Raw genomic sequence first — 27,637 nt, 5'->3', positions numbered from 1 at the left:
CTGTGAAATCATTGTCGCTATGTCTAAAGGATTTTTTTGTTATTGTTACCAACTTTGGTCGCAAAACGAACTGAGTTGGTAATTCTGTAAAAAAAGAATTGCTCGTCGGATGCAGCGAGTATAACCTAGTTAGTGCGTCTGCTTTCGTTGATATGATCTTTGAAAAAAAGCGGGGGTGTCCGATATATTATTAAGCCAAGCTCAGCCAGCGCCATTAATTATACCATTACTTGTGTTAACGGGATCGTAGGAGACGAAATATGTTCTGCGGTAAACATATGAGTGAAGCAAATTTAAACTGTCTATCCAACACACTACAAGGAAGGGCAGCAAGAGGACAGTGAATCAGAGGAGACCAAAGCACTGGCGCAATTTTTTCCTTTGGGTCAAGTAAAATAAAGTCATTGTTTGCACGCTGTTTGGGTTCCAAGAGGTTTAAAATCTCCCGCAAGTTGATATTGAGACCATTGATATACCCGTATAGAACGACTACGCACACCCTATTAGTCCCTAAGAGGAATTAGGTGTCCTTATAAACCCGTATGGAAAATTAAATCGATCATCCTGTGAAGTATGAAAAAAAGTTACAATGATATGGCCGCTTAAACTTTTATATAAGATGAAGCTCCTTAAGGGTAAAAAATGTTGTGAGAGTAAATGTGGGTAGTGAAGTAAGCAAGGGTTCGATGTTGATTCCTTTTTCTTACAAAAAGACAAGCAATATTTTAAAACACGCAAATTGCGAGCATTGGTATTACAAATTTTATTCGATTATAAAAGCTTTTCAATGTCAGCAGCAATAGACTTAGGCTCGGTGGTAGAGGCATATCGCTTGTTGACCTTTCCTTCACGATCGATCAAGAATTTCTATTTTTAAAGAGAAGATTAGTCATGACGCCATAGTAGATTCATGTGATGTTTTACCTCGAAGTTCCACTTAACACGCTTTAAACTAGATATATTAAAAAGAAAAAAAGATCTTTGTGAATATCATATCCCGGATGCACTTAATATTGTTATTTACCCGAGAATACCAGGTTGAGATTCCTTTAACCACTTATAAACTGGTGCTTCGTTATCGCCATTGACATCACTATATACGCGTATAAATAAGCTTGTATCTATTTGTTATAAGCATAGTCCACTTACAGCTTGGCAGTCAAAGGGAAAGTAACACTCCAGGTCAAAGTACAGAAGTTTTGAATTTCTTCCTCATTACCAGGTTCTATTTTTTTTTTCAGAAAAAAAAATGTCAGTCTGACTTTCTGGCAAAGAAATAAATGGTTTTACCTTGGCTTCCAAATTGGTTACAAGGGGCACCGATAATGACGAGACCCTTATCAAGATATTTCTTGTAAAGCTCTTCTAAACCAGCGTATTGCTTGGTGAAACCACACTTGGAGGCAACGTTAACAAACAAAACAACCTGCGAAATATAATTTTAATACAAACAGATCCTCATATTCCAACAATAAACCCTTCTATACCTTTCCCTTGAGTTCAGAAAGATCCCATTCCTTGTTGTTAATATCTTTGACAGTGAAATCGTATAAAGTAGTCATTTTTTTTTTGTTTGAGTTGTAATTAAAAAAAAGAAAAAATTAGATGCATTGTTCAAGTCTCTTTTATACCCGGAAAAAAAAGTTTTCTTTTGTGTTCTGTTCGGGCATCAAATGATACACGTAACTTGAAATTTACTTTTCGGTCAAGCCAATGCAGTGCTTACCAATTGTCTTATTTGTTAGTTCCAATTGGCGCATCAACACAATTTAATGAGCGCATCCAATCGGTGCATTACATTTTCCGCGTTTATTTTTTTACTTTGACAGAAGCAATAAACTTCAGTTGTTCATAATGCATGGTCAAGTACTTACCACCACAGATGACGCCATGAAGTTTATATATTACTTGATGAGATGATTATTACAATTTGAAGAATATATCTAATTTGACAAGTTATAAGAGACTGCTTGGCCTTCCAATTAAGATAAATAGAAAATTCAAGTCAATAAGCACTGGAAGCCACAAGATCGCCGTTACAAATAGGCTCTAGCATGCAGGTTTTGAATGACAGCGTTGTAAAATAATAATACAAGGACATCTTTATGATAAGAAGTTGATATATACCCTCAAACATAAAGGGAGATTAACCGCGAGAAAATGGCGCAGAAAAATCATCGGTTTAAATAAATTCCTCTGCCGATTTCATAGCACTAATTATAGGAGTAATAGCGGCTTCAGCTGTGATTAATAATCAACGACTACAGTAGCAGCACCAGTGATAATATTGCCGATTTATATTATGCACATGCGTGGCTTCTTTTTTTTTCGCGTCAGAATGACCACATTATTGGTATACATTGCTAAATCGCAGAAAAAAATTCGTCGGAACCATGAACACTGGAGAGTGATGTATGTGTAACTAAATTTGTCTGTTTATTTCTAATTATCTCTTCCATCCGATCAAATTAGAAAGCCATTATGATCACGGTGAAGAATCTAAGGCAAATTTATTTTGACAAGGGACATTTATTACTGTTCTGTAACGAAAGAACATATGGAATAGCGCCCTCTTGGTGAAATCTTAGCTTAATTAGTTATTGCAACTATTCAATAATTAGACGATTTTAAAATTGTCAGCAGAGATAGTTTGGTGATACAAGCTTACAACTACAACATTATGCGCAATTTAAAATAAAAGATGATCAAAAGCAAAGCGAATCATATTTTTAATGTGAAACTCAATGATATATAATACTAAAAATACGAGGAATAATTCCATCATAGTAAATAACAATTGTGCTTCAAATCATGTAAAACTTTTCCGAGTACTGATGAATTGAAGCATGTACTCGATAGAGCCTGCATTCATGAGCTGTTAGAGTCGAGTCTGTTTATCATGCTGCTGTACGGTATAATTTAAATGTACGCCCGCCTGAGTTCAAGCTCTGTGGTTCCTTAATAAGCATGCCTTCATCTTAATGACTTTACTGATTGTACTGAAACATTGCCCATTATTTTATATATTTACTTATGCGAATAATTAAGAGTCAGCATAATTAGTGTTACAATTTTTCGTGATTGAAAACGAGAGGGTTCACCAGAAGGACCTCGTCTATTTATTATAGGTGTTTCCTAATTTCGACTCGACATGCCTATATATTGTATGTGAATATGACTTTAAAAAGCAAGAATGATTCAAAAAAAGAAAGACAGAAGATATTGGCTTATTATAGTGCTTTGTTAGTGGCCTCTCAGAAATTTGCCTTTTAGACAGTTTTATTGTATTCCGCACTTGTGTTTCATTTCCTGTCAAAAGATACAAGTTGCATTATACATAAAAGTAAAACAAGTGACATTAATCTAGTCTTAGGCTCTTTTTTTTAACAGGTCCATGTGTATAGACTAAGTCAGATTTGTAAAAAAGTCGCATTTTAAACCAAATACAACTTGTGCATAAATTTGAAACTCTTTGTGGCTAGGGCTTTTCAAATGATTCGGACCACTGTAGCTTTAATTACATACAGTTTTGGGTGGGTGGGGGTTGACTCTGCTTTTTCTAAAATTAGCTACAAATAAAGGGAGTCCATCTAGCAGTGTTCGCGTTTTTTAACGCCGTCAGTATTAGGGAACGTCCTCAATTTTAACAGTCAAGTCACTGAAAGGCGTATGCGCTCATTGAAAATTGAATTAAATGTGTCAATTGGGAATTATTAAATGTGCCAATTGGGGGAGCCGTAATGGCAGTGTGTTATTAAATCTGTATCTGCATGACAAAGCTCAAGTATAATTGGATGTAAGAATTGTATAAAAAAAGAAATAAAAAAGTTTATTAAAGGCCTTGACAATTTGTCTTTTTTTGGGTTGAGAGGGGTGGGGGATAATAATGAAGAATAAATAGAAATGAAAGGGGGAATCAGCTACCTGGCTGAAAAATAATAATAAGTAAAGAAAAAGAAAGTAGGGCATAAAAATTATAGCTACAAGTATTGGACATAGGGATTCATAGGTTCATATCATAAAAATAGGTGTTAACGCGAGAAAGGAAAGTACTTGAATTGTTGGTTTATGTGAAGGGGGTCTTGTCCCTTGCTTATTTTTTTTTTTTTTTTTTGGTTTTCTTGCTTTTTTTTGTTGGTTTTGTAGGTTGATGTGTCGGAGTATGAAGTGTTGTTGTTAGAGAGAAAGTTTCTTGTTATTGAAATCAATGGCCTTCCAAGGTCTTCTGAAATGACGCATATGAGAGTGAGTTGGATCGACCATATTCTTATTCTGTAACGTCTTAAAGCGACCCCAGCAACAGCCTCTTGATCGGTGAGGAAGATAGGTTGAGGAGATCATGGCCCAAGAAAGACCTTGATCGTAACCTTGTTGAAGCAAATGATCTTCGAAGGGCGTCCAGGGCGTTCTCGTCTGCACATTATTATTATTTCCTGCAGATTCAGAGCGTGGTCTACGGTTTGGATGACTATAGATAAACATATGGTGTCTGGTAAGGCTGACATCACTTTCGGTCCTTCTTCTGGTTACGGATGATTTTGTCGGATGATTGCTGTATTCATCTCCACTATTAGTACTAGTACTGCTACAGGTACTAACACTGCTACACATACTTTTGGGACTGTTCATGATCCAATCCTGTCCTTTGGTAGTTGGATAGATCGTGGTTGCATTGTTATTGGCATGCCAATCTACATTTCTTTGTTCTGCTTTGACTGCAAATTTTGAGATAGGCTCGCATAAAAGATATTTAAGATCCATGGCTATATTTTTTTTTTTTTTTTTTTTTTTTTGAAAACAATTAATTATGTGTATATTTGTGGCTTTTACAAGAATAATATTTACCAAATAGATTATTATAAAGAGAAAAATACAATTAGAGAAAATACACGTTATTAAATGATAATCAACAGCGAAAAGGAGTTGTCATCAATATTTTGATTTTGATAAAAAAAAAAAGCATTTGTGATAAAATTTAGGGTCTATTTAAAGGAATTTCATGTTTTTAAGGGGGTTTGCTAATACAGTGTGCATTATTATTATTATTTTTCTTTTGTAATGGTAGTCTTCTCTCACACATTTTGATTGAATGTTGATTTCTCTTGTGCTCGATAGTTTTCCTCAATTTGTGTTTTTTTCATCACTAGCGTCTCCAATCAGCAACGGAAAAAGAAGGAGAAAAGGGCAGGGAGAGATGCAGCTGTATACGAGGGGAGAATAATAAGCAGAAGATATTATACGCACATGTAAAAAGGGGGGGGGGGATATAAATCCTTTTTATAGTAGTGTTATGTATGCCGCCAAAATTTCAAGAAGGGCGCCCTCTCTTTAACCCCTTTATTATTACTTGATATGTCCAATTTTGACAAACCCATATTTGGTGATTTTATTTCGTTTTTGATCATTTTATTTTATAAATACTTTTTGTATATGCAAGTAGGGTTATGTGCATTGCATCTCTCTCTCTCTTTTTTATTTAATCCATCTTGTTCTTTTACAACAAACTAAACTGAACGTTTCTCATTTTTACAACGGAGAATTGAACACATTCCCCACGCGCCAAAGGAGACAGAATAAAAGAGAAGGGGAGATGGAGCAAACTTTGTTTTTTGTTTTGGTTGCGCCAGTGACTCTTTTTATATGCGTAAATACGCATAATTTACCTGTAAAATTAAGGAGGCGTGATCAACCCCAGGTATACATTATCGACATCACAAGCGAGGAAACATACATTAAAGCAACATGATGCATCTTCTGTTATTGGCTCCGTAACCATATACTACTACTACTTCTCCCCTTCTTTTTCATCGTAATATTAATTACAGAATTATACTGCTGATATAAAAAAGGGTTGATTTTATACATGAACAAGATTTAAATTTCATGTAGTCTATCACAGAAATAACCAACAACTAGAATCATTCTCGGCTTCTTGTAGTAACTCCCTGACGTTTTGTCTAAATTTGGCCTTTCTTTTTGCCCGTCAGTGAAACATTGTTGACGTAGACAAGTCATTTGTTTGATTTATGCCTCTTGTACCACACTAATCATCCTCCTCCTAAAGTTGACAATGGTACTCTTCATCCTTTCTTGCTCATAGTGTCACTGGTCCTTTACATGACCATGATCTATACGGTATTTATGTGAATCAGGTACCCGTCAAGATCAGGAGGTAATTGAAAAAATAGGGCTTTCTTTATTAGTAAAACTTGGTTCCTCACTTACTTATAACGAACTTATATGTGGGTGTTACAAATTATTAAATTCTAAAACAACGTGCTTGCAGACTTATAAGAGGTAACAAATGGGCTGCTTAGAGAGAACAGCGACCTGACTTTGGGCTTTCATAGGTGCAAACCCATGTCATTGAACGTTTTGTGTCGGTAACAATGCTTACGCCAGAATAGTTCATCACTACACCATCTCTATTATCGATTACAATTTTTCATTCTCTCTTTTTTTCTTTTCTTTTTTTGATTGATGAAGCATATCTATAAAACGTACCTAGATTATTTTGTCAATTATAGTAAAGATGAACATATCCAAAGCGTTTTGATATATTTTGATTTTCTTTTCGACTGAACTCTGCCATATATAGTTTTGGTGCTATGATTTTAGTACAATTAAAAAAAACCGAAAAATAGACGATGTCTGTATATGCATTTAGGTAATCTTTTTTTTTTTACATGTATCTTCAAGTAAATGAACAAGAACTGTCAATGTTTCTCAGTAAGGTATAACCATGAAACTATAAATAAAAAGCCAAGATTATACATCTTTATTTGCATGTAAACAGCATGATTTAGTAGGATGTACAGCAAGACTGTAATTCCCCAGCTATTTATAATTAGGTGACATTGTTATTTATGTTCAAATATCCTTTTGAGGACTTTTAAATGCGCACACAAATATATGTATATGTATCACAGGTTGGACATTACGACAATAGGTTCTGCTTAGATACATCTCTAAATGCTGCTCCATAGCAATCTAGGCAATAATAAATAGACCAAGGTATTTTTTTTTAATTGCTTGGATCGAATATTTTGGATTAAGAATAAAAAGAGTCTCTATCAAAATGAAAAACAAGGCTCTGGTCATTTAAATTTATATGTTGGGTTGGTCAAAATAGAAATAATACTCAATTTCAGCTTAAATAATATTGTTCCGCCATTATTTTTTTGTTATGGAGCAACTGTTGGGGATAGAAAAAAAAACAGTCTGAATTGTCGATCATTATTTTGAGATTTTCAGGGCATAGGAAAAGACATTAGAGAAGCTAACCAATCACTAGTGAAAATATACAAAGTAAACATTTGTCTAGGATGATCATATGAAAAGCCATGACGTATGAAAGGGACAAACTGTGAAGAACCCGTGAGGCGGGGAATTAGATTTTGATAGGTTTTTTTCATGTGATACTACTGTACAGTGTATAAATAGAGTTAAATCTCTCTCTCTCTCTCTTTCTCTCTTTTTTTTTTTCTCCTTTTTTCTTCTTTTAATTACTCAAATGATACCATTAATTTTATCAACAGTCTGCTGCCTGTTATTAACACCAATCATATTAACAGTAGTGCTCTTTTTGGCAATATTAGCAGTGATCACCAGCACACTGACATCCTCATTTATTTTTCTCCGACTTACACTATTAACCATTGAGATGGTATCCGGACTCACACTTGAATCCACCAACTGGTTACTATCCACCTTTATGTCTCGCATCCGCATTTTTCTTTGCCATCGTAACAAACAACCACAAACCAATGACGTCTTATTGAAGCGAAGAAAATTAGCTCCTTCTTCACTATCTCTCTCAAAATTACCATATAAAGCTCAAGTCAAATCAAAGTACTCTGTTTCTGTTCCCGGCACTCCTGACCCAGAATCTTATCATCATCAAATGGGAATATAACCTTTTTTTATTTTCTTTCCCATGGCTTTGGACGGGCTGTCATCTTTGCCTCGCTTGGCGTACCTTCATTCAAAACATTGGGAATTTGTTTAATACCTGCTTAATAAAGTCAATATCATATATTTTTTGCACATCTATTTTCTTTACCTGGGATCTCAATCCCCTTTTCGATCATATCCACAAGCTCTTGAAACGTAAATCTGGGGGGTTTGTCCGTTTCTTTATGTACATGAACAATCAATACCTTAATCTCCCTAGCAAATATAAATATATTACCTTCTTTAGTAGCTTGCTCAACGACTGGTTCCTGTTTCTCTGATTTCCAGCTTGTGTATGCTTCTACGTCAAAACCTTGAACACACCTATTTTCAAACATGTTCACTATTCTGCAATACGTCTTTTTTTTTTTTGTTATTTACTTTGTATAATAAAACAATTTTGCCTTCTCGAGTAATTCGGCCTCATTGGCTTGTTTATTGTTTAAAAGTGAAGCAATGCCAGACTAGTTACAGTAAATACATTGTAAAACAAAACAACAAAATGTTACACTTTACTTGAAATTGTACATCTTTATCGAAATCGTACTGATCAAAGGCCTCGAAAGCTGAATAATTACTTGTGCCAGACATTAAAATGTTGAAAAAAATGTAAGGAGGGACAAGTTTAAAGTTTAAACGCGCTCGGGGTAACATTTTTACCTATCACATGCATTTACATCTTCGCCCCCCAAAAAAAAAAAAAAAAAAGTTGGCCGCATTTGAGAGTTAAATTTTTATAAATGGGTTTCTATTTAAAGTAAACTTAAATATAAGTAGCAGCACTGCACCAGCTAAATAACAAGCTCCTGTGAAATATTTGTAGCTATCAAACGGATGTGATTCTCCCGAAACTCCTTCAATCGCTCCTGCCAAGTTGGGCCCAAACATGGAAATTACCGTCAGCACAAGAAATACCGAAAGACCAGACTCAAACTTTTCTAATCCTGTTGTCAATAACGTGATGGTTGGGGCTAACAAAAAAAATTAGTTGAAATGCTAGATCTATACATATGTGAATCCCTTATTTACTTAGTGTGATGAACGCTCCTCCAAAAAACCCAAAGATAATAGAAAATGCCATCAAGGTTCCAAACGTGTTTGCATAACTCCAGATCACTAGGTTAGCCAACCCAGAAATAATCGAGTAGATGATGATAATATTGACATGACCTACATAATCAGCGAGAAATCTAAAAAAAAAAAGCATGAGCAAATTAAACTTTTTTTTCCCAATTCTGATTATTTACCCTGATACGATTCTTCCGAATGCATTCATGCCTGATCCAGCAGACAAAATAACCGCACCCTGTGAAGAGCTTAATCCGAGATGAGTGGCATATGCTACAATTGAGTAATCAGTCATACAATCATTGGTTTTTTTTTTTATAAAAAAACGAGAACCAGTCATTTACATGGTAGGAAATAATAGGGAACATTATAAGCTGCCTCTAATAAAATATCAGCTGCACACCATAGCAAAAACTTGCCATCTTTCGCAATGCTAAAGTCAAACATATCACGAACATTAGGTTTCTCTTGCTTTTCTTCGACCTCCTTGTTCTTAAATATACAACATGCTAGTAATCCCACGGCAAAACAGATCAAACTTAATATTCTATAACACCTGATCAAAATTTGTAAGCCTTTTTTCTTTTTTTTTTTTTGGGAAATTGAAAGGGTAAAATACCATCCTGCTCCTAGCCTGGTATTCAGCGGCTCCATAATCAATGGCATCACAAGCCCCCCAATACTTATACCACTTGATATAATACCCAATGCAATACCTCGGTGCTTGACAAACCACAAGGGAACAACACTAAGTGCAATCTGTAAACAATTTTAGGAAATACAATTCAACAAAAGAATGGGACTGTTACTTGCATAAAACATAATGGAAGAGCCTATACCATAAATCACACCATGTGTCAAGTATAGATGCCAAACCTATAATCTCTTTTATATCAGTTCCAAAACATATGATGCAATGTTCTATTTGTTACCTGTGTGCTGAAGCTCGCAAGTAAAAGACCCGCAGAACAAAAAGAAATGGACAAAAACAAGACGGTTCTTGCTTCCATCAAAGCCAACAATAATTGGCCCAAGGGAGCTAGTAAATTGATCAAGATATTGCAAATTGTTGCTACAAATGTCAATTGAAAAGATAGATTTGAAGTGCCTTTAAACTCGTCATGTTGTTCAAAGTAATTTTGAAGTACACCTATGTAATAATTTTGAATAAATGGACCTTAATACTACATATCTGCTTCATTGGTTACCCCTAAAATTAACAAAAAAAACATTTTAATTTTTTTCCAAGTCAACAAAAGATTACTTATTTTTTCTTACCACCCTGTGCCTGCTCCTAATCCAACTACCAGTACAAGAAATGTGGCAAGTACCACAAACCAAGGCTGTAAGCTGCCCGTCTCATCATGTAAAGTTTCTGCATACGCATCATTGATATTTTCTTCCTTGTCGTCTATACCAGAAAAAATACTGGTTAGCTTTTACATCCCAATCTGTCAAATTATATACTTGCATTGTGAATGGTTTCCATGCAACGTAATCGATGAACTTTTACGAGTATCACTATTCATTTTATACGTAAAAGAAAAAGAAAAAGGGGAACAAGTGTAAAAAAAAAAAGAGAACGATTCTACGTCCCTTTTTCTAATCATGCCATTTTACAACGTTTCGTTCTTAAAAAAATCGATTATTTTCATTGCAATATCAACCAAAACGTATTCAGACGAGATATAATGCCGTCAAATATAAAGCCTCACCCCCACCCACCTACCCTTACTTATATACCAAGCCGTCTTCATTGCCGACATAAAAAAAAACTTTTAATAACCAACTTTATTAAAGTTCAATAAGAGGTGCTTCCTCCACGGGCTGCTTCTGCGTGGTCTGGCCCTGTGGTGGAGTGTAATAAGATTGACTACCGTAATAACTAGATTGGGGTGTTGTTGTTGGAACTGTTGGATAATTATATTGCTGGTATTCTGCTTGTGAAGGAGGTAAAGTACCTAGATACTCTTGTGATGTCGAAGGGTAAACTTGGCCAGTTGGTGGCACATAAGGTTGTTGTTGATGCTGGGCAGTGTAAGCAGGTTGCTGAGATAACGGTGGTGTAGCAACGTAGGGTTGTGATGGTGGCGCGGTATACGATCTTTGCTGAATACTTGGTCCAGCTGATACAGCAGCATATGGTGCAGGTGGAGTAGCCATATACACTTGCTGTGGTTGCTGTTGTTGTTGTTGTTGTGGATATTGCTGTTGTTGAGTCGGCGTAGCAAGTGCAACATTGTACGTATGCTGTCCGTATGGTTGCTGATATGGTGTATTTGTAGATGAAGGGTTTACAGGAGAGTGATGGTTATAGTTCTGAGGATCAGAATGGTGTTGAGGAGGAGGGTTGGAGTAATAAGGGCGTTGTGCAGACTTGGACAATCGTTCTTCTAACAACCTATCGTATGCTTTAACGGCGTTATTCAATTTGTTGTGCAAAGCCACGAAAACGTCTATTTTTACAACAAGGTAAGTTTTGTGTTTTTATATTTGTCGATAATCAAATTCGTGTTTATACCATGTTTTTGACTAGTCTCGTCCAGAGTCTTTACCAATTTTGGTTGAAGTGAACCAATCTGAACGTAAAGCTTGTTGATATCTCTATCTCCAGAAACATCGCCCCCATTCAAATGAATACGTTGCATGAGCATTGAAAATAATTGAATATTCTCCATATCAAGCGAAGACAATGCATCGCTATTGTATTCCAAAGATTTGTGTGAGACTTGTAAATCTTGCAAAGAAGCAGCAATAGCTTTTGCCAAATTCTCTTCTTCCTCTTCTTCTTCCGCCGTCTTTTTCACGACAACCTCTTCCTTCTTATAATACAACGGCTTTTCGGATTCCTTAAGAGACATTTCGATAGCCTTTTTTAAGTCGTCTTCGAACTGATCATCGGTTACCTGATTCGCAGTTGTTGTCGTGATGGTTTCAGCAGCAACAGCAGTTCGGTTTTTAATCGAAGGAGTATATGTCGGCGTCAATGAAGAGGAGATGGAGGCTGTTGTACCCAGCAAATTTGGGATTGCATCCTTATCAGCAACTTTGGATAGTTTCACTTTAATGTAGCATCCGTCGCATACACGTACAATATCATTGATTCCCAAATGTGGCAAAGGGATATTTTTAGATGAGCATTGTTGACAAAATGTGGCACCACATTGTCTGCAATGATGCTAGAAAAAGAGGGAGGTAAATACGGAGAGGGATAAATGACGATACATGATATTCATACCTTTCTATTGGTTATTGTAAAGGGAATTCGGCAACGCTCACAATTATCTGAATCAGTCCATTCAGGGGCCTAATTTTTTATTAAAAAGAATTAAAAAATTTGGCTTTTGATTGTTCGGCAGTTAATATCATCACTTACGATAGCAGTCTCTAATAAAATAGAATCAATTCGCTCTGTGATAGGTGGAAATGTATATCCTTCAGCACGCAGTAAGCTATATGTTCCTGATATATAACTCAATGAAGTATTCCCTTTAGATGCTATTCCCCACACTTGGATGAGATAAAGTACTTTTTGCTTCACATCTTGATTGCATCCAGTCTATCAACCATGTTAGTAGTATACATGGAGAAATATACCACGTCAATCACTTACGGGTACTTTAATCAAATGCGTGATTTCTTCCATAAACTCCCTGGTCGCGACTTCTTTTACAAAACTACTTCCGCTATTTTTCATGCAGGTATCCACCAGCTTTTTTTTTTAAGATTAGTAAAAATTCTTGGCATTTGTGTTTCCACGACAAAAAAAAAAAGAAAACTTACAGACAGCGTAGCCAGGATAACATTTGGATTCTTATGTCCAAGGCGTTGCTTAAGTGACTTGATGGCATCTTTAGCATTCACCTTTTTACTTCTTATTTGATCACTAATCTCGAGATGAAGCGCTAGATCAACTTGCCCAGCTGGCAGTAACTCCGAAGTAGCCTTTTCTATACTCGCCCTTTGTTAGCCCAAGGTCGGTTTTTTTTTTATTTTCTGTTTACCAATTAATTCGTCCAGTGCACTCTGTCCCCACCAAAAAGTTCCCATAGTTCAAAAAGGAAAAAAGTATATGGAGTGAAAGAAGGAGGCTTAACAAAAATAAATAAATAAAAAAAGTGATTTAAGCAAGTCCACGGCAATGATCCAATCAAAAGGTTAGGTGCACTTAATGTGTTCTGGTGACCTCCCCCCAATGTAAGCATTCAAAATCTAGACTGTCAAAAAAAAAAAAAAAAAAAAAAAAAAAAAAAAGAAACTCCAAAAAGTCGAACGATAAACATGAATACCAACTATTCTCTTTTTCTTTCCTTATCTTCACATGAAATCCGTATTCAAGTCAGAATGGAGATATAACGCCTTGTATATATTAACCTGGTATTTCTTCTCAACTGCCTTATCAGTGTATAACAAGACTCTAATGGGAAAAGACCATTACAATTTTAACCTACCTTTGCTCATGAGTGCAGTTCATTCAGGCATTCATACTCTTATTACAAGAGTATTCATAAAATACAGTAACCAAAAGGTACAACGATATTCAAATATGGAATATTTTGTCAAGTTGGTATGTACCTCCTGTTTGATATCACATAAAACCATCTCACCTTTTAATTAAATAGGTGCCTTGCGGGATTGCAGCGGCTGTAGAAATATGCTGTGCAAATGCCTCGCTTGTTTTGATAACACTTTCATTTTATACCATGATCAAATCCAGTACACCTGTTTGGGTTTTAATCTTTTCCTTCATGTTTGGTTTCGAAAAACCACGGATAAACCTGATCGCGGTCATTTCATGTATCGTATTTGGTGTCTGGTTAACCATTGACGGTGAACCCAAATTCGATACTAAGGGCTTTATCCTCGTCTTGACCGCGGCTGTTGCGTCTGGTTTAAGATGGAACATGACTCAATATTTAATGAAATCGAGTAAGGGCAACATCAAGGAGAATAGTCCTCTCGCTACCATGTATCACCTGAGTCCCATCATGTTCATCACCATGCTAATGTTAAGTTTGATCATTGAAAAACCATTCCATCAACAGCCCTCCTCCATTTATTACTTTGATTCATTACAAAAATCGCTCATGTCCGTGTTGATCATGTCCTTTGGTGGTGTTCTAGGTAAAATATGTGTGTATATATGTACCTCCTTTCTTGTGTCACTTACCGCTTATAGCCTTCATCATGACCATTGCTGAGCTGTATTTAATTAAAGGGACAAGTACCGTCACCCTGAGTGTTGCTGGTATCAGTAAAGAAATCGTCGTGATCAGCCTATCGGTTTTAATATATGGAGATGAACTTACACTTAAAACGTATATGGGGTAAGCAAATAGAAAGGGAAAAAAACGGAAAGAGCGTGGGGGTTACCATGAAAAAGAGCTGTTTTTTGACCCTTTATGTAGTTTGGTGGTATCGATCATTGGTATCATAGGCTACAACTACTATAAATACACATCTGTCAAGACACACGTCGAGTAAAAAATAAACATCCATAGAATCGCACCGATACAAATAGATTAAAAAATAAAAATTCTGGTTGCTTTAGAAGTTTAAAGCACTTTATTTAAAATGGAGTTTACCATCAATTGGGTCGCGGAACTGCATAGAGAGAATTATTGTCATATTTTAAACATCTTCTCTTGCGTGGTCTTTATGGCTTTGAAAATTCTAAAAACATCATAACAAAATATTTTATTCATCTGGCTCATGCTACAACTCTTACTGATAAAATTGAATGAAAGTAATGATATGTCATAGGAGTTTCTGTGGTAAAGGGAATAGTAGACAAACGTATGTTTAATATGATTTTCTCTACTGCGTCTCAAACTACAATGGCTAACAATTTTGCGTCATTTAAAAGTGAACCAATACAAGCTGAAGTTTGAATGTCGTTGATTTTAAATATCAAAACTCGGATTATGTGGCTTCATGTAACTCAAGGAACTCTTAACAAAGTCCTGCCTCGATTATAAATGCTTTGTTGCAGAAATGATAGTAAATAACAGAAATAAGAGAGGTTTATAATAGACAGAGTACCAAATGTTAATAATAATTAAAAAGATTATCATCAAGCTTATTATGAAGCACAATTAAAATGTTTGAACAGAGGATCAAATACAAAGTACAATGAATAAACAAAACTTTTTTAATAAAGGCTTAATAACTCAAAATAATTTATAATTGCAAGAACGATGATTTATTTATGCAGTGTCATTATCCAATTCTTCACTAGATATGGTGAAAAATGTAAGCGTTAAGATTGATAGAACTAATCTGTAAAAAAAAAAGGAAAGAAAAAAACTCATAAATTTTATTATACCACAAGCTGTTTCACGCAAAACCAAGACCAGACGTAAGGGTAAAGAACCAGAAAGTTTAAAATATACGACCATTGAGAAATACCTATCAGCTATTATTTCACTGTACCGAGAGCAAGTAAAGCTTAGTGCAAACTCCATTAAAAACCCCGTCCCTTCTTAACCGATTTTTTGCAAGCTCATAAATGTATGGAGAACAAAAAGAAAAGAGAGCAGAACGTCGACCGGGCTTCCAATACACATAGCGACGGGTTTAGTACCATAGAAGAACTAGTCAAGTTCTTGGATTACTATTTTGAGTTGAGACCATCTGAGGATTTGCGTAATTGTCTGGCGCTTTTCTTATCGCATTACTTGCTTCGTGGTAAAAATGCTAGCGCTGCCGAAGTTGCTGATAAATACAGATGGTTCATCTCCAAAATGAAGGTCCTGCGAAACACTCTGCTCTTATTATGGTAATGCACAACGGAAAAACAAACAAGAATGGCAAAACTGAGCTCTCAGGTTGCATACGCAATAAGTTTGTAGAGCTTTATCTAATTATGATGCTTAGCATCTACATGTTCCAAAGATTACATAACAAAGGTGAGCCACTTTTGTCCTTCGCAAAGTTAGGTGAATGGTTTGGTGCTAATGTCCAGACAGACAGCAACCCCGCCACCGAATAGAAATACAGCTCTTATTACAATGAAATACAGAAGGCAATTGTGGCCGTTGTTACTGGCAAGTTTCAGTAAAAGTAATAGAAGAAAATAAAAATAGAGGTTTAAGATAAAAGTTCTTAAAAAGTGAGCACCAGACTATATAGTTGTCAACTGAAAAAGATAAATTATATTTATATAAGAGGGCAATTTATACGACGAAATCAGATAAGAGTGGTATTCGAAGGAGTATAGTTAAATACGTAATGGAATAGCTACAATGCTGATTTTACAGAAGGAAATTACAAGCAATTATAATAAATACAAAATCACAAAGACTTAAAGTATTAAGACTTATTCAGATTAAAGTAAAGAACAAACTAATTATTCTATTATGAACTTTTGGGGTCCTTTTATAAGAAAAGGTCGGAAAAGCAGTCAGACAAATATAGGGATCTGAAGTCTAAAAGACTAACAGAAGAAGAAAAAGGTGGTGTAACACCGTTGCTGTCATCAAGACCACCAAAGTAACGCACATTGGAAGAGGGTCAGGTGCAAAAATGGCTGATTTGGCTGGTGTTGGTCAGGAACAAATTAGAAGACAAGGTCCATGGAACAACAGTTCTATTAATGATGCATATTTGACGGGTCTCCCAAGAGATATTATGAAATCCTCGGCTGGTTTTCCTTTAACCCAGTTACTTTTTTATTTGCAATTTTGGAGCCTACTGTTGAATTGCCACAAAAGGTATGGTAATTGACACAGTTGATATAATTGAAAAGTAATGAGATAAAAGTATATCTTTATTCCAGATAGAAATAGACTAAAAGAACTCTGCTGCGATGAAATAATTGATCCTTTTTATACTCAACAACTTCCCCTGATAGTTGTGTTAAGTCAACCTTTCGGGTCTTGTAATAAATCTACGCTTTTCTTAGGGACAGACAGCCAATTCTTCCTTAGGGACAGCGAAAGTGCAAGTAGTCGCAACGTAAGATTTGTGATTTGGATGTTCTGTAGACCTGGGAGCAAGAATATACAATCAAAAACAATGTAAAAATTACGAATAAATGTATATTAAACGATTTATACTTATTTTGACAATTCTATCATTACTCTTTCCCCTTTGAGCTCGTTTGATCTTAATCTTACGCAGAAATCTTAAGGTAAAGTCCAAACGAGAAGCTGAAAGTTAGCTTTAAAGTACATATACCGGTTTAAACTATGTTGGTTGTGATAAATGTGTATATATTTTAAGTTGTTAAGTTATATTGACCTCTTGATGTCTATTAAAGTATCCTAATCCCAACATTACGAATACGCGCACCTTGGCTGTCCCTAATAGACCCGATAAATCTATACTCAGCTTCCCGCCTCACATTAAATGAATTCTACTCGTTAGAATTGATTTCAAGTACCATCGCCCTGGATCAACCGATCTGGGACACTCTGATTGTTCTGTTTAAAATACGGAATACCAGTAAGATATCGTGTTACAATAACTTGTTAAAAGAAGCATGAGATTTTATATTTAATTGGCTGCGGTAGAACATGTAGTTATATCTGATAGCGATCATTTATCCATTCTGTTGATTATTTATATCCAAGACATGGTTAAATATATGATCCTAACTATAAAACATCTTATCGATGTTTGCATATTTAGTTGTAGAAAATAGGCATCCAAATCTTACATGCGCTACTTTTCTTATACACTTACAGTCGTATAAGTTGTGTTTATCAATATATAAGTAAATGAACCATTTATAGTAATAGCTGTTCTATTTTCTCTATGGGTAGCTAACCCATTGAGAGAACTATTAATAGTAAGTTTCTCTTTCTTATAATTCTTGAATTGATCAAAGAAGCTTCTATTCCCGATCGGTGATATCGTAACTCAGTGGTATATGTCGTATTTAGGTACGATTCACTTAAGAATAATTAAGCAAATCGTTTAAATAAATAAACTATGAAATTAAAACAACCTTTGATGTTGCATATCAGCATACGCTTGTATACTGCTATACAACTTCTCCTACTTCGAGTACATACTTCTATATAAAAGATTGCATGATTGGCCTAAATACGATATACGAATGACAGTTGGATACAGAATGCTATACCACTGAGTTACGATATCACCGATCAAGAAGAGAAACTTCTCTGATCAATCAAGAATTATAAGAAAGAGAAACTTAATGTGATAATTGGGAAATAAAAAGGGAAAAGTAATTGGGAAAATAAAGCAAGTAAAGAAATGAGACTCTATAATCCTTTATTATAAGTTGGAGAGTTTGTCATGATAAAAATAGAGGTCCTTTTTATATTCAATTATTACTTCAAGATTTTTCCTGCTGTTACTGGCTTGTTTAAGTGTAAAAGCGGTAACGTGAAATAAAGAAAAAGAATAGAGATTAAGATAAAAGTTCTTAAAAAGTGAGCACCAGACTATAAGTTGTCAACTAAGATAAAATAAAATATAAAGATATAAAAGGGAAATGCTACGACGAATCAGTTATCTGTGTCTTCGAAGGAGTATAGTAAAATACAACTGTTAAGACTATTCAGTGCTGATTTATAAGAAGGGCTTTCGTACAATTATAGTAGTTATATATATTTATAATGAAACCAGGCTTATGTGAATAAGACTAAATCAGATTATAGTAAAGAACAAACTAAAGATTTTATTAAATAATTTTATGGTCCTTTTATAAGAAAAGGACCAAAAAGCAGTCAAAAAAATATAGGGATCTGAAGTCTAAAGGACCAACAGAAGAAGAAAAAGGTGGTGTAACACTGCGTAGATCGAATTGACTGTTTACCCGCAAACTGGGAAATGGTAGAATTAGATTTAGAAATCAGTTACATATGAAACATAGCTTATTGTTATATACAAGGAGCTAGTTGACCCACATCCGGCACTTCTAGAGCATTATAGTTTATCCATTCAATGACAGGGTCCTTGATTGGATTACTAAAATAAATTTATGAGAAACTAGAAGATTCGGCAGCTACTCGACCAATCCAGGAACGATTATGAAATCTGATCTCAGTTTGACATATGAGGGAGCTGGTACTGTGTCGTACCAATAGGAATGTATTCGCAATATGGTACTTATAATACATAGGTTATATGTATTATAATTGAGTGACAAGATAGGAGTAATTATATTCGTGGAATTAGGCGTCAAATACGACACTTAATATTAATAGTTCTCTCAATGGATTAGCTACCCAGAGAGAGAATAGAACAGCTATTAATATAAATGGTTCATTTGCTTATATATTGATATAATTATACTGCTGATAAAGAGTATAAAGAAATAGTGTATGAATTAATGGATATTTATCTTCTACAACCAAATATACAAATATCGATAAGACATTTTATATTTGGGATCGTAATTTATTCATTACAAAGATAATGAATAAATGATCTGTGATGTTTGAGATATTAAAAAATAGATAAAGCAGAATAAAAAAAGAAGTAATAAGAAATGAGTCTCTATTAATCCTTTATTAAAGTTATGGAGAGAAAGTCATCGCAAAAGGGAGGACGCTTTTTATATCAAACATCTGGGAGATTGAATCTGGTAAGGAATAGGCAGTGGCTTGTTTCTATCTTCTGAAACATGGCAATTAGAATTACATGGTCTTAAGTCAATCAATACTTTCTTATATTGATTGGCCCAAATTATTAAGTGAAAAATTCTCATTAGCTGACACTTCAGTAACAGATTAATGAGAATCAAAAACAACCAATAATAATATAATTCCCAATATATAATCTGTAACAAGATTATACTGGTAATATGAGAGTACCACTCGAATATTATAATTTAACCACATTGAAGGTCATTCTATACGATATTTATTGGAGGAAATACGACATGATCAACTATTATGTTCTATTGCCAATTACACTTGACAAACAAGTATGCATCTTTTACAGTAACCGTTGCATGATCTGATAAATAAGTGTCTCGTAATACTAAAGATTTGTTAGAATACTCATGCTCCCAATCCACTGATATGGGACAACGTTAACTGGAAACAATTCTAACGAGTAGTATCCATTTAATCCAAGGCGGGAAACAAAGTATAGATCTAATCCAAAACCAGACAGGTTGACTCATCATCAAAACTCAGGAGAGTTGTGCAATATAAAAAAAATCAATTATTTCATAGCAGCAGAGTTCTTTCAGTCTATTTTTACCTCTAATAAAAATATACTTTTATCTCATTACTTTTCCATTGTCATATTTTGTCAAATACCACAACCGTATATATTTATCAAGTATTTATATAAAACAACGTGGTGCTCACTTAAGAACTGAAATATAAATCATTATTTATATTCTTGCTCTATCTAACTCAAAACCTCTACCAATAAAACACCACAATCCCTATCCGGATTGTATCAGCATATTGTCAGAAGGTTTTTAATAGATGTGCTTATGTAAAGTTAAGTATAGTCAATGAAAGATGATCTTCGTTGAATTATATATTTGTGAAGTGGTTATATCTAAATTGAAGTTGTACAGAACTTCGTATAAAATTATATCTGACAATATAGAAAATAAAACTTGAAGCAGTTGCAGACTTGTTTCATATTTTACATTAGCCTCACGACAAAATAAAGGCGGGTCCGAACGCTAGGAACACCACAAACAGCCAAATCCGACAAAAAAAACTCTCCGACTGGGAATTGAACCCAGGTCTCCCGCGTGACAGGCGGGGATACTCACCACTATACTATCGAAGATTGGATATGTTTTGTCAAGCCTGTAAATGTCGATGGATCTGATGCCTCAGAGAATCACGTGACTAGCCGGGTTAGTCCGACCCGAAGTCCGGACCTTGACGTAGACATGCCTCTAGAAATCGAACTTAGGCTTAAGAAGACCAAGAACCAGAAAAGGAGATTTGTACCAGTCAAGAATAATCACATGAATAGGAAAAGGCCCAAACCGAATAACACCACTTAAATGTATATACATAACGCCACTTCGGGTTCACCTATTTCACATCAACAACCTGTTTATATTACTCATCATCATTACTATTATTACTATTATTACCATCACCATACCTTATTATTATATTTATCACATCACCTATATCTTTACATTTAGTATATATATCCCTTAACATTAGAACAATAAACCATTATCTTCTATTTTAGTATTAAATACTTATTTACCTATTTCCCCTTCTAATTAACCACTGAGAGTTGAATTAGAACTATATTGAAACTTACATTTGGTAGCACCAGATTCGATTACTAGAAACCTTTTTTTACACTATTTTTTATTTTTATTTTGAACAATGACTACGGAATTTACTGCTGGCTCTTTCACTCCTGGTACTGGTGGTAGTAACCAACATGAATACGCTGAACTAATCAAGCATTTTACCACTCTTTTGGCTGATAACAAAATGCCAAAATCAAGGAACCTACTACGTACGATGGTACAAGAGATGCTTTGGTAATCGACAGTTGGGTTCGATCTGTGGAACGTTATGTTGCCTTCTTAACTGGACTCAAGAAAGAAGTTATTTGTTTGCAGTCGACCTTGATGCGAGATCGCGCTGATGCCTGGTTTCGCACGATTGAATTAGGAGAGGATGCTCCTACTACGTGGTTGGAATTGAAGAGATTGATTATTGAATTCTTTCGCCCTGATAATGCAAATCGTATGGCTCGTGACCGATTAGCATGTCTACAACAAACAGGTGATTTAGTTACCTACATCAACGAATTATGGACATCAAGCTGGCATTACCTAAGATCACTGACGATGAAGCCTGTGACAAGTTTATTCGTGGATTGTCGAATTCACGTATGCGTGCCCACATCAGACAATACGAAGCTGATACGATCAAAGATGCTATTCATGCTGCATTGTCGTATGACAGTGCTCAACAAGAGCATGGTAATTATGTTAACACGCCTACTAACCCTGTACCCAGTAGACGTCAAATTGTAGATGACCCAATGGATCTTGATGCAATCGATAGTAGATTCAATAGCCGCAGCAACAACAGATCATACAACCGATCTAATTATGGATCTTATCGTCAAAACAACTCTTATTCTCGTCATGGTAGCAGTGGTTACCGAAATGGAAACAACAACTCCTCTCGTAGCTCAGTCAATTGTTATTATTGTCAAAAACCCGGTCATATCAAACGTAACTGCCAAACAAGACTCACCGACATTCGCAAACTTGATGATCAGCACTCAAGCAGGAAGGATTTTCAGTCAATGTAGTTGATGGACAGGAAGTTCAACTACATTACCAATCAGATAATTATAATACTGAAAATATTCCTGATAATAATAAAAACCTTATCGATTTTGACTCTTATACCACTGCCTCTTCATCTTTTGATAAACAATTCCCTACACTTATACCACATAGCATCTACTACTCAAACACTTCTTCTCATCCCAACACTGTTGCTAACACACCCTCTTGTAAAAACATTGTTGTAGAAACGATCCCTATTGTTTATTCTAATGTATTCACTGATGATTTTCACCACATTGAAGAACTCAATGCTATTGCTACTTCTCTCCCTCTCTATCCTGCTACTCATAATGGCCAACAACTCGCTACTTTAATTGACTCCGGTGCCAGCGATAATTATGTATCTCCACATGTTGTCAAAATGTTACCCAAACATCGATTCACTTTGGTTCATGATCGTCAAGTCGAAACTGCTGGTGGCACTATATCGAAAATTAAATACAAGGTTGCTATGCTGATTAATTTGAACGGGTATCTAAACGAAATTACTGCGTATGTATTTGCAACGAAATTTGATCTTATTTTAGGTCGTTCATGGTTAAAGCAAGTTCGTCCTACCCCTGACTGGCTTACTGATAGTTGGTATCTGAACAATGGCCGTGTTCGACTTGAACCTCTTCCTCAATCCTCCAAATTGCTTGAAACACCCAAGTTAAACTATTTGATCTCTCACAAACAAGCTGATCGTTTCATCAAGAAAGGTGGTGATGGTTTTCTCTTATTCATCCAACCTGTAGATACACATATGGAATTACATACCGCTACTACTACCACTACACATAATCAAGACGATACTTACTGGGACCAACTGGTTAAGGAATTTACTTCTGTGTTTAGAGATGAACTGCCTGGCTTGCCACCGGATAGAGGTATACACCATTTAATTGACACTGGTAATGCTAACCCTGTTTCTAGACCTCCCTATAAAATGAGTCCTCTAGAACTGGATGAACTACAAAAGCAGTTAAAAGAACTTTTGCAGTTGGGATTAATTAAGCCTAGTGCTTCTCCTTGGGGTGCTAGTGTCTTATTTGTACGAAAGAAGCCTGATCCTGGATCCGATAAACCCGGCGCTTTGCGAATGTGTATTGATTATCGTGCTGTCAACAAATTAACAACAAGAAATAGCTCTAGTCTACCTCGAATTGACGAATGTCTTGAAAGACTTGGCGGTGCTCGTTATTTCACTTCTCTCGATCTTAAGTCTGGCTATCACCAAATTCGTATTGCTCCATCCGACGTTCCCAAGACTGCGTTTAACACTCGTTATGGTCAATTCTCTTGGCTTGTACTTCCTTTTGGGTTATCAAATGCTCCTCCTGTATTCCAGTCCCTCATGTCTTCCATTCTAGCTGAACATATTGACAAGACTGTTTTGGTTTATCTCGACGACATTTTAATTTACAGCAAGAATTACGAGGATCACAAAAAACATGTTCGACAGATCTTGAACATCTTGAAAAAAGAAAAGCTCATTGCTAATCTTAAAAAGTGTGAGTTTGGTAAAAGTGAATTAACGTTCGTTGGTTATAGAATTTCTCGACACGGTATCTCTCCCAGTCCTGACAAAGTGAAAATACTACAAAACTGGCCTCGAATGACTAATGTACAAGAAGTAAGACAGTTTATTGGTTTTGCACAATTTTATAAACGCTTTATCAAAAATTTTGCTTCAATTGCCGCTCCTTTGACCGATTTGACACGTGGCACAGGTATAAAAACACGACCCATAGTTTGGACTGATGCATGTCAAAAAAGTTTTGATAGGTTGAAAGAATTGCTTGCTTCCAATACTGTTCTTCATGTCGTGGATATGACCAAGCCTTTCCATATTGAAGTTGATGCCTCTGACCGTGGATGTGGTGCTGTTCTCTTACAACCTGGTGATGATCCTTCCCGTCCATGGCATCCAATTTGTTTTGAATCAAAAAAATACGCTGACTCTGAAGCTAAACTACCTGCCCAAGAACGTGAATTGATGTCTATATTGCATGCATTACGTGTCTGGCGTTGTTATGTTGATGGTTGCCCTGCTGGTTATACAGTGTTTTCTGATCACCTTCCCCTTGAATACTTCCGATCCAAAGATAAACCACCTAGTCGTTTGGTAAGATGGATAAACGAATTAGAGTTATACTCACCAAAAATAGTTTATAAACCGGGAAAAGAAAACACTATACCCGATATTTTGTCTCGAATGCCCTTCAATGATACCCTTTCTCCTGCCCCTATGGAACCTGATTACCTCTATGCCGTTTGGGATAAGTTTCCTACTACTATTCGATATGACTGGCCCCTTCTATTGATACCCAGTAGTCGTGCAAAGGTAAAAACTGATGAACTGAAAGCCTTGCTTGATAAAGAAGCCGAAAAGTTTCACATTACTGCTAATCGAGTTTTTAGAAAAGTTGTTATTGATCCTACCAACAACGTCACTAAACTTGTTGCATTTTTACCTTTTGCTGAACGTGCTGACACCGTTTCTGATTATCACGACACTTTCGGGCATGCTGGTTTCAAGTCTATGATCAAATTTTTGACTCCTCGTTTTTGGTGGCCTACTATGAAGTCTGACGTCCAACAGTGGATTAGTGTTTGTCCCTCCTGCCAAATCAACAGTCGCAAGCCTCGCGCTCACCAAGACGAAATGCACCCATTAAAGGTACCCACTGCTTTTGACCGATGGCACCTAGATTTTTTAGACCTCCCTACCACTACTAAAGGAAATCGTTGGCTATTGGTTGGTGTCGATTATGCTACTAATTGGTGTGTTGCTCGTGCTATGCCTGTAGCGTCTAAGGAAGCCGTTGCTGACTTTATTTACGAAGAGATTGTAATGAACTTCGGAGCCATGTCAGAGATTGTGACCGATCGTGGTGCAAATTTCACTTCTGCCCTGGTCCAAGAGTATGTCAAACGTGTTGGTGCCAAATTTAAGTTGACCTCTGCTTATCACCCGCGTAGCAATGCTAAGGCTGAACGTTTTAATGGCGTAATAAAACAGATGCTTCGTAAGTATACTAACGGTGCCCTTCATAGGTGGGATGACTTCGTCCAAGCTGCTCTCTGGGCTTGTCGCATTCGTGTTCATTCAACCACCGGTTTCAGCCCGTTTTATCTTACTTATGGTCGTGAACCACGTTTACCAGGTGATGTACTACAACCTTACATTGACAAAACCACTTTTGCTGATCCTCGAACTGTTGCCGACTTTACGTCTCGTGAATTAGCTGATCTTGGTCAACATCGTGCAGCCGCTGAATTTCGTTTAAAAGCTATGGGTGAAAAAGATAAACAAAGGTGGGACTCTGCGATTAAAAAATTATCTTTTGAACCTGGTGACATGGTCCTATTAACTCACGAAGGCCGATATGGTTTGGAGCCCCGATTCAAAGGTCCCTTTATTGTAGTTGAGTCTTTCCCTGATTATGGCACATACAAGCTACAAACACTAGCTGGCGAACCTCTTAAATCTCTTGTTCATGTTGATCGATTACGACCTGCCCATGGTGAACGTCCTACTGAACCTTGGTATAATCCGACCGAAACTCGACGAGAGTTTAACGACTTTATGAAAGACAAACCACTTGATCCTAATTCTGCTATATCAAATTTAAAAGATTCTACTGATTTTATTGACCCTATTCAGGAAAATGATACACTAATTGATACTAGTTCGAATATCGAACCCTCGTCGTCTCCACAACTTGTAAAATCTACTGATTTTGTTACGCTTCCAAAGCAAATAATTGTTCCTCCGGTTTCTATGCCCAATTCAAGTCATAGCTCTCCAATTCACATGGATGACCCTATTGATTTTTTTCCCGCCGCTGATGTTATGCCTATATCCTCTGATCTTTTAGCTGATACTTCTCTTTTACCTGGTTCTTTGGCCCACTCTCCACTTACTGCTTCTTCTGACCCCATTGATATTGATTCTGATCCTCTGCCTGACCATGACCCCATTGATATTGACTCTGATCCTCTGTCTGACTTTGACCCTATTGTTGTTGACACCGATTCTGCTCTCGAAAGTGTTCAGGGACGAACACAAAGCTTGAAAGGGGGTAATGTCAAGCCTGTAAATGTCGATGAATCTGATGCCTCAGAAAAGCACGTGACTAGCCGGGTTAGTCCGACCCGAAGTCCGGACCTTGACGTAGACATGCCTCTAGAAATCGAACTTAGGCTTAAGAAGACCAAGAACCAGAAAAGGAGATTTGTACCAGTCAAGAATAATCACATGAATAGGAAAAGGCCCAAACCGAATAACACCACTTAAATGTATATACATAACGCCACTTCGGGTTCACCTATTTCACATCAACAACCTGTTTATATTACTCATCATCATTACTATTATTACTATTATTACCATCACCATACCTTATTATTATATTTATCACACCACCTATATCTTTACATTTAGTATATATATCCCTTAACATTAGAACAATAAACCATTATCTTCTATTTTAGTATTAAATACTTATTTACCTATTTCCCCTTCTAATTAACCACTGAGAGTTGCATTAGAACTATATTGAAACTTACAAACCATAGCTCCTCTTCGATAGTATAGTGGTGAGTATCCCCGCCTGTCACGCGGGAGACCTGGGTTCAATTCCCAGTCGGAGAGTTTTTTTGCAGTTTCAAATTTTGAGTTTGATGTGTCAGACTGATTTTGTCGTACTATCTTTTGTACTACTTTCAATAATATAAATTAATCACAAATCCTAAAATATAATAAAGCATCTTTTATCTTCTATTCATACACTATTTCCCGAAATTATTGGCGCACTTTTCGAAAAAAATTAGGCTCATTGAGAGAAAAAAAATTGCTTCAAAGTCCGAAAAAAAATAGGTTCATTGACAAATCAAAATTTGACCCATAAATAAAAATGCTTAGGCTCAAAAAAATAGAAAAAATTAGCCCAAAAAAATATTAAATGTTAGCGCAAAATTAGATCTTTCTTTTTATTAAAATGAACACCTTTTTGCATGACGATGGTACAGGACGATTACACGATGACACTGGAAATGAAGTAGCAGTTCTTGACATGGAGGTCGACGACGACCTTTTTCCTTTGGGCGAGATAACTGAATATAGACAATATCTCGATCTGAAGCCAACCGAGAAAGCTCCCAAACAACGCAAGGCACCTAAACGAGAGATAATTGAGGCAAGTCCTTCTCAAATAGCTACCGATAAAGGGGGTAATCCGGGAACTTATAGATCTTACAAGGATGAGGACAAGGAAGCTCTTTTTTTTTTAATTTATGAAAAAGGATGTAGCGTCCGTAGTGCCGCATCAAAATTAAATATACCTCCCACGA

At 36.0% G+C, this 27,637-nt stretch overlaps 7 protein-coding genes and 2 non-coding genes across 9 annotated transcripts; 3 read left to right on the top strand and 6 right to left on the bottom strand.

The window, feature by feature from the left end:
- Nucleotides 1–723: 723 nt before the first annotated feature.
- On the bottom strand, nt 724–1,578 carry EV154DRAFT_549237 (thioredoxin-like protein). Its single transcript, XM_051604858.1, has 6 exons — nt 1,488–1,578; nt 1,291–1,426; nt 1,150–1,225; nt 1,025–1,093; nt 925–952; nt 724–867 (listed from the first exon to the last, which is right to left on the bottom strand). The coding sequence occupies exons 1-6, from the start codon at nt 1,560–1,562 to the stop codon at nt 772–774; spliced, it is 480 nt and encodes a 159-aa protein (XP_051460709.1). The 5' UTR covers nt 1,563–1,578; the 3' UTR covers nt 724–771.
- Nucleotides 1,579–3,805: 2,227 nt separating this feature from the next.
- On the bottom strand, nt 3,806–4,934 carry EV154DRAFT_459694 (uncharacterized protein). Its single transcript, XM_051597494.1, has 2 exons — nt 4,846–4,934; nt 3,806–4,763 (listed from the first exon to the last, which is right to left on the bottom strand). The coding sequence occupies exon 2, from the start codon at nt 4,759–4,761 to the stop codon at nt 4,177–4,179; it is 585 nt and encodes a 194-aa protein (XP_051460708.1). The 5' UTR covers nt 4,762–4,763; nt 4,846–4,934; the 3' UTR covers nt 3,806–4,176.
- Nucleotides 4,935–7,489: 2,555 nt separating this feature from the next.
- On the top strand, nt 7,490–8,355 carry EV154DRAFT_499145 (uncharacterized protein). The gene has a single exon (XM_051600443.1). The coding sequence runs from the start codon at nt 7,514–7,516 to the stop codon at nt 7,913–7,915; it is 402 nt and encodes a 133-aa protein (XP_051460707.1). The 5' UTR covers nt 7,490–7,513; the 3' UTR covers nt 7,916–8,355.
- Nucleotides 7,490–8,631, bottom strand: EV154DRAFT_499144 (uncharacterized protein). The gene is made up of 5 exons (XM_051600442.1): nt 8,470–8,631; nt 8,335–8,417; nt 8,192–8,277; nt 8,063–8,134; nt 7,490–8,011 (listed from the first exon to the last, which is right to left on the bottom strand). The coding sequence occupies exons 1-5, from the start codon at nt 8,605–8,607 to the stop codon at nt 7,923–7,925; spliced, it is 468 nt and encodes a 155-aa protein (XP_051460706.1). The 5' UTR covers nt 8,608–8,631; the 3' UTR covers nt 7,490–7,922.
- A 48-nt stretch (nt 8,632–8,679) lies between these two features.
- On the bottom strand, nt 8,680–10,172 carry EV154DRAFT_415316 (major facilitator superfamily domain-containing protein; the record flags this gene model as incomplete). The annotated part of the gene is made up of 7 exons (XM_051595655.1): nt 8,680–8,924; nt 8,983–9,143; nt 9,201–9,294; nt 9,366–9,577; nt 9,641–9,769; nt 9,812–9,897; nt 9,954–10,172. Coding segments are annotated over 7 exons (1,146 nt in total), but the record flags the coding sequence as incomplete, so codon positions are not given.
- Nucleotides 10,173–11,333: 1,161 nt separating this feature from the next.
- On the bottom strand, nt 11,334–13,252 carry EV154DRAFT_98059 (uncharacterized protein). The gene is made up of 6 exons (XM_051607875.1): nt 13,026–13,252; nt 12,805–12,971; nt 12,635–12,733; nt 12,398–12,580; nt 12,260–12,328; nt 11,334–12,200 (listed from the first exon to the last, which is right to left on the bottom strand). Exons 1-6 carry the CDS (start codon nt 13,069–13,071, stop codon nt 11,484–11,486), a joined length of 1,281 nt encoding a protein of 426 aa, XP_051460704.1. The 5' UTR covers nt 13,072–13,252; the 3' UTR covers nt 11,334–11,483.
- A 69-nt stretch (nt 13,253–13,321) lies between these two features.
- Nucleotides 13,322–14,555, top strand: EV154DRAFT_499136 (triose-phosphate transporter family-domain-containing protein). The gene is made up of 3 exons (XM_051600441.1): nt 13,322–13,588; nt 13,644–14,145; nt 14,201–14,555. Exons 1-3 carry the CDS (start codon nt 13,343–13,345, stop codon nt 14,350–14,352), a joined length of 900 nt encoding a protein of 299 aa, XP_051460703.1. The 5' UTR covers nt 13,322–13,342; the 3' UTR covers nt 14,353–14,555.
- A 6,124-nt stretch (nt 14,556–20,679) lies between these two features.
- Nucleotides 20,680–20,751, bottom strand: EV154DRAFT_t26. Its single transcript has one exon. It is a non-coding gene; the product is annotated as a tRNA-Asp (tRNA).
- Nucleotides 20,752–26,867: 6,116 nt separating this feature from the next.
- EV154DRAFT_t27 lies at nt 26,868–26,939 on the top strand. The gene has a single exon. It is a non-coding gene; the product is annotated as a tRNA-Asp (tRNA).
- Nucleotides 26,940–27,637: the final 698 nt, after the last annotated feature.

Source organism: Mucor mucedo, assembly GCF_025094135.1.
Source record: "Mucor mucedo strain NRRL 3635 chromosome Unknown EV154scaffold_18, whole genome shotgun sequence".
In the NCBI taxonomy this organism is placed as follows: domain Eukaryota; kingdom Fungi; phylum Mucoromycota; class Mucoromycetes; order Mucorales; family Mucoraceae; genus Mucor; species Mucor mucedo.
This window is presented reverse-complemented; position numbering and strand designations above follow the sequence as displayed.

Coding starts and splice junctions, on each gene's coding strand:
- EV154DRAFT_549237 (XM_051604858.1), bottom strand. CDS start 1,562: ATGACTACTTTATACGATTTCACTGTCAAAGATATTAACAACAAGGAA. Junction 953..1,024: donor TCTCAACCTGGTATTCTCGG/GTAAATAACAAT, acceptor TAATATATCTAG/TTTAAAGCGTGTTAAGTGGA. Junction 868..924: donor GTGTTAAGTGGAACTTCGAG/GTAAAACATCAC, acceptor CTTTAAAAATAG/AAATTCTTGATCGATCGTGA.
- EV154DRAFT_459694 (XM_051597494.1), bottom strand. CDS start 4,761: ATGGATCTTAAATATCTTTTATGCGAGCCTATCTCAAAATTTGCAGTC.
- EV154DRAFT_499145 (XM_051600443.1), top strand. CDS start 7,514: ATGATACCATTAATTTTATCAACAGTCTGCTGCCTGTTATTAACACCA.
- EV154DRAFT_499144 (XM_051600442.1), bottom strand. CDS start 8,607: ATGTTACCCCGAGCGCGTTTAAACTTTAAACTTGTCCCTCCTTACATT. Junction 8,418..8,469: donor ATAAAGATGTACAATTTCAA/GTAAAGTGTAAC, acceptor TACTGTAACTAG/TCTGGCATTGCTTCACTTTT. Junction 8,278..8,334: donor AAATTGTTTTATTATACAAA/GTAAATAACAAA, acceptor GTTTGAAAATAG/GTGTGTTCAAGGTTTTGACG.
- EV154DRAFT_98059 (XM_051607875.1), bottom strand. CDS start 13,071: ATGGGAACTTTTTGGTGGGGACAGAGTGCACTGGACGAATTAATTG. Junction 12,972..13,025: donor TGCACTGGACGAATTAATTG/GTAAACAGAAAA, acceptor GGGCGAGTATAG/AAAAGGCTACTTCGGAGTTA. Junction 12,201..12,259: donor TTACAATAACCAATAGAAAG/GTATGAATATCA, acceptor CTCTTTTTCTAG/CATCATTGCAGACAATGTGG.
- EV154DRAFT_499136 (XM_051600441.1), top strand. CDS start 13,343: ATGAAATCCGTATTCAAGTCAGAATGGAGATATAACGCCTTGTATATA. Junction 13,589..13,643: donor TGGAATATTTTGTCAAGTTG/GTATGTACCTCC, acceptor TTAATTAAATAG/GTGCCTTGCGGGATTGCAGC. Junction 14,146..14,200: donor GTCCTTTGGTGGTGTTCTAG/GTAAAATATGTG, acceptor TACCGCTTATAG/CCTTCATCATGACCATTGCT.